At 49.0% G+C, this 2,941-nt stretch overlaps 1 protein-coding gene across 1 annotated transcript; it reads left to right on the top strand.

Moving 5' to 3' along the window:
* The first annotated feature begins 708 nt into the window (after positions 1–708).
* Positions 709–2,689, top strand: LOC147889044 (uncharacterized). Its single transcript, XM_087392872.1, has one exon. It carries the CDS (start codon positions 1,343–1,345, stop codon positions 2,525–2,527), a length of 1,185 nt encoding a protein of 394 aa, XP_087248998.1. The 5' UTR covers positions 709–1,342; the 3' UTR covers positions 2,528–2,689.
* Positions 2,690–2,941: the final 252 nt, after the last annotated feature.

The raw sequence follows: 2,941 nt of genomic DNA, 5'->3' as shown, positions 1-2,941 counted from the left end.
GGGGGAAGGGGGGCAGTTAGGAGGGAGGTGAGAGTCCAAGAAAACGAGAGAGGGATGATGGGTACTTGGGTTGCAAGTTGCGTGCCTTGCGTACCAGATCATGCGTACATTTCCTCAAGGATAAATAAGGCAATGTAGGAGATATGAAACCTACTGATTGTACAAAGAGAGACACCAATGGGGGCGTTGAAGGTTGCTTGCTACCAAATCTTAGGAAGTAGCTAATAAAAGCTGGGAGGTTAAATAAACAGCTCTTCAAAAGGGTAGGTGTTATGTCGTTGGGAGTATAATGATAAGGTTTGATTATACACACGAGCCAGTGTTGTTCGCTAAGATCCTGTGAGTGTCTGTGCAATCTCAGGCAATCTGAAATGGATGGAATTGGGCAATGTTCAACTGCGAGGTAATTAGATTGGTGTCTTAAAATGTCAATGTGATTGTCTCTCAAATTGCATCTGGGAAAGTAATAAGAGAGACTGGAGAGTAGGTACTGTGTGTGTGTTGTAGAGTGAGTGACCGCCACTTTGTTGTTGGGGGTTGGGTCATGGCACCTGCTGCACGCAAAATTGCCAACTGCAACCCATGCCTCCTCACACCTGCTCTGCTATGCTCTCAGTCCTCTGCAAAGAATTCACTCTGCAGAAAAATTCACCATCCCTGAACTGAACAGCAGCATGTTTGCCTGCAACATTATCATGTTGTCTACCATCCATCCAAGCTTCTCCTTGCTCTTCTTCATACAATGTCTCTGTCTCTCTGTGTTGGTTTTGGTTTCTGTCTCAGCTTCCTCCTTCCTCCTCCTCTTCTTCTTCTTCCACCTTCGACTTCTGTGCTAAACACCTCCTCATTCTCCCATTTCTGCCCCTGCTTTCCCTTCTTCCTCTTTCTCTTCTTCTTCTTCTTCTCCTTCATGATTCATCCTTGCAACTTCTGCTTCTGTTCTTCTCGGGACCCATCTCTCTACTGTTCCATCTCTCTGCTGTTTCCCTTTTACTAATTTAGTTCTTGCTTTTGAATAAAACATTCCCCCCTCTCGCTTCCCCATGCCTGCCTGCTTCACTTCCCCCGCCGCGATCCCCTATCCAGCTTCTTGTCTTTTCCTCTATCGAACTGCCTGCGATTTATCCACCCCAAGAACGCCGTTTCACTTCCATTTCGCCGTTTTTTTCCTTCTTAGCATCGCCGCTCGCCCCCCCCTTCCCGTCTTCCGTATAGTTTACCTCACGTAGAGACGGGAATTGCTTCGGCTTTGGGACCTCCGGACCTAGCTCCCTTGCCTTCTCGTGCACTCAGAACGTGCCCATATAAAGACGATTCGTTGTGTTTCTAGCGGATGTGATGCATGGCAAGTCTTCAGGCTGATTGTGGAGACCCGATGGCCAACTTGCAGCTCACCGTGCACGACAACCAGGCTCTATTGGTCGCAGTGGAAAAGAGCTCAAAGAAACTTAAGAAAGAAGTGGGCGACTCGCGGAGAGACGAATGGAGCAGCGAGGCGATCAATTCACTTCTGGACGTCTACGAGGCCAAGTGGAATTACAGAAGCCGTGGAAATCTCAAAGGAGGAGATTGGGAAGACGTCGCTGCTCGCGTCAGTGCTCGTTGGGGAGGTACAAAAGCGTCAAAGACTCCATTTCAGTGCAAAAACAAGGTTGCCAGCATGAAGCAGAAGTATAGATCGGAAAGTCTCTTGAAAGGGATCAATGGATCTGCGTCGTCCCGTTGGCCCTTCTTCGCGAGAATGGATCTCATGCTTCGGGTCCCCTCCAAGGATGATCAAGGGACTTCCCCAGACGGGATCACAGGAGGGGGTGTCCAAGTAGCAGTATCGGACCTTCGACTGCAAGAGGCCTTGCCTCAGGTCGATAGTGGCGATTCAGAGCAAGAAGTGATGAGGAGAGACCAAGATCAATTTCACGGGATGCCTCTTCCAAACTTCGAACCTCGTGGTGGATTTACGCACAACCGAGATAGCAACCAGGAGGACGCCTCGAACACATTGCCTCAGAGGCAGCTCAGTGCGGCTAACGAGAGCGATACAAGCACTCCGAGAAGTAGACCAGCCCCAAACCCCGGGGTTTCCTGCAAGCCCGTAAACAATCGGCATCGGAAGGTCTTGAGTAGGGAAATTGCCGAAAGTATTCACTCATTTGCAGACTCAATTTTGAAGCTGGAGCAGACCAAACTGGAGATGTTCAAAGACTCGGAGCGTCGAAGAGCTGAGCTTGAAGCTCGGCGAGTAGATATGGAACTGAAGCGCACCGAGATTATAATGAGCACGCAGCTCCAGATTGCGAAACTTCTGTCTGGGAATCCTCGTAAGCGGAAGGTCGGCAAAGCTGCAAAGGCTGCGTGTGCAGGTCCGAGCAATAACGGTGTGTCTCGACCGGTTGCAGCTACGCAAGGTACATTGCCCACAAATGTGTGTCAAGCAGTTCACGCAGCCCCATCCACTAATGGGGTTTTGCCATCTGCTCCTGTAGTTCTTCCGCAACCATATGCGCCTCCCTCTAATCCTTGCTCTTGAGATAGCCTTATACCGTTCGTTTTCTCCCCTCCCAACGGAAGTGCTAGCTTTTATGCGCTTCAATTTTGTAGCACTAGCTTTGGGGGCTGGACTTTTTACCTCTTGCAACAGTAGAGGGAGCTGTTGCGTATTTCCAGCCCCTTGATATGTCGATCGTGCTATCTCCGCATTGTCACATGCTTGATTATCGAAAGAAGTGATGTTGTGTCTCGTAATGTGGATGCCTATCGACTGTTTTCTCTCCTTTCAGACATAACTCGTGAATTTTAAGCTGGTGTTTTGAATTAACAAGGACACACAACCTTCGTGGAAGTGTGTCGTTTTGGTTTTGCTTTTGTGGGTGGTTTTATCGTTAGTATTTCCGACTAGCCTCTATCAGCTTTCCCCGTGCCTGCCAGATTTCGTTAGACTGAA

This window comes from Dipteris shenzhenensis, chromosome 21, assembly GCF_047967505.1.
Source record: "Dipteris shenzhenensis isolate YYH24624 ecotype China chromosome 21, Dip_SZ_1.0, whole genome shotgun sequence".
Lineage (NCBI taxonomy): Eukaryota > Viridiplantae > Streptophyta > Polypodiopsida > Gleicheniales > Dipteridaceae > Dipteris > Dipteris shenzhenensis.
This window is presented reverse-complemented; position numbering and strand designations above follow the sequence as displayed.